The following is an 870-nucleotide window of genomic DNA, read 5'->3' as shown; positions in this document are numbered from 1 at the left end:
ACCGGGGGCGTGTGGTATAGAAGAGACAGCATAGTGTACAGAGTGGAGGGGTGTGGGGTATAGAAGGTACAGCACAGTGTACAGAGTGGAGGGGTGTGGGGTATAGAAGGTACAGCACAGTGTACAGAGTGGAGGGGTGTGGGGTATAGAAGGTACAGCACAGTGTACAGAGTGGAGGGGTGTGGGGTATGATGACATCCTCCATGCGATTTGTTCTCTCTGTCCCCCGCAGACCCTCCTGAATGATCCTCGGGTAGAATTGGAGGATATGGATTACAGCCGCGCATCTCCCGACCATGACGATACCTCATACAGCATGTCCTCCGTGTCCGAGAAAAACAACCCAGACAGCGTCTGAAGATGCCCCTCCCCCAGCGCCGTTCCGGTGACCCCGCCGCCGGGCGTATCCCTGAGACTCAATGAACTGACGGACTTTACAGCCACACAAAGCCTAACTTATTTTCATCAGAAGGAAATAGAATATATTTTGCATCCCCGAAAATATTTCTGCTTCACAGAGCGAATAAATGATGTTACAGTGTGGGCGGCGCCCTGCGTTCCTCGCTTGTGATTGGGCGCTGGAACCCGTTCAGGGGAGGACCCGTCATCGGAAGACTCGGATACGTTGTAGCGGAGATTTGTAGCGGCTTTCTTTCCCCTCCGATGGTTTGTAGCCGGATACGGCTGCCGGAAAAGATGGCGGCTCCGCCTACAGCGCCAAACGCTGCCACGAGTCCGGCGCTCACCGACCCCACCGACCTTTCATCCAACGCAACAAATACCGAGGACATAAACAGAGTCCGCGGCTGCTACAAATCTCTGCTACACAATTGCCAGTGTTATGGTGGAGGCGAGGCGATGCGCGGGGGG

General features: G+C 54.9%; 1 protein-coding gene across 1 annotated transcript in view; it reads left to right on the top strand.

Moving 5' to 3' along the window:
- HDX (highly divergent homeobox) overlaps positions 1-388 on the top strand; it is a 38,610-nt gene extending 38,222 nt beyond the window's left edge. The window contains exon 8 of the mRNA XM_018574876.1: positions 233-388. Coding sequence (XP_018430378.1) covers positions 233-358 — 126 coding nt within the window. The 3' untranslated portion in view covers positions 359-388. The remainder of the gene's footprint in view (positions 1-232) is intronic.
- The last annotated feature ends 482 nt before the right edge of the window (positions 389-870 follow it).

Source organism: Nanorana parkeri, unplaced genomic scaffold, assembly GCF_000935625.1.
Source record: "Nanorana parkeri isolate BGI_ZX_2015 unplaced genomic scaffold, ASM93562v1 scaffold3309, whole genome shotgun sequence".
Taxonomy (NCBI): Eukaryota; Metazoa; Chordata; class Amphibia; order Anura; family Dicroglossidae; genus Nanorana; species Nanorana parkeri.
The sequence above is the reverse complement of the archived record's forward strand: the minus strand, read 5'-3'. Positions and strand labels throughout refer to the sequence as shown.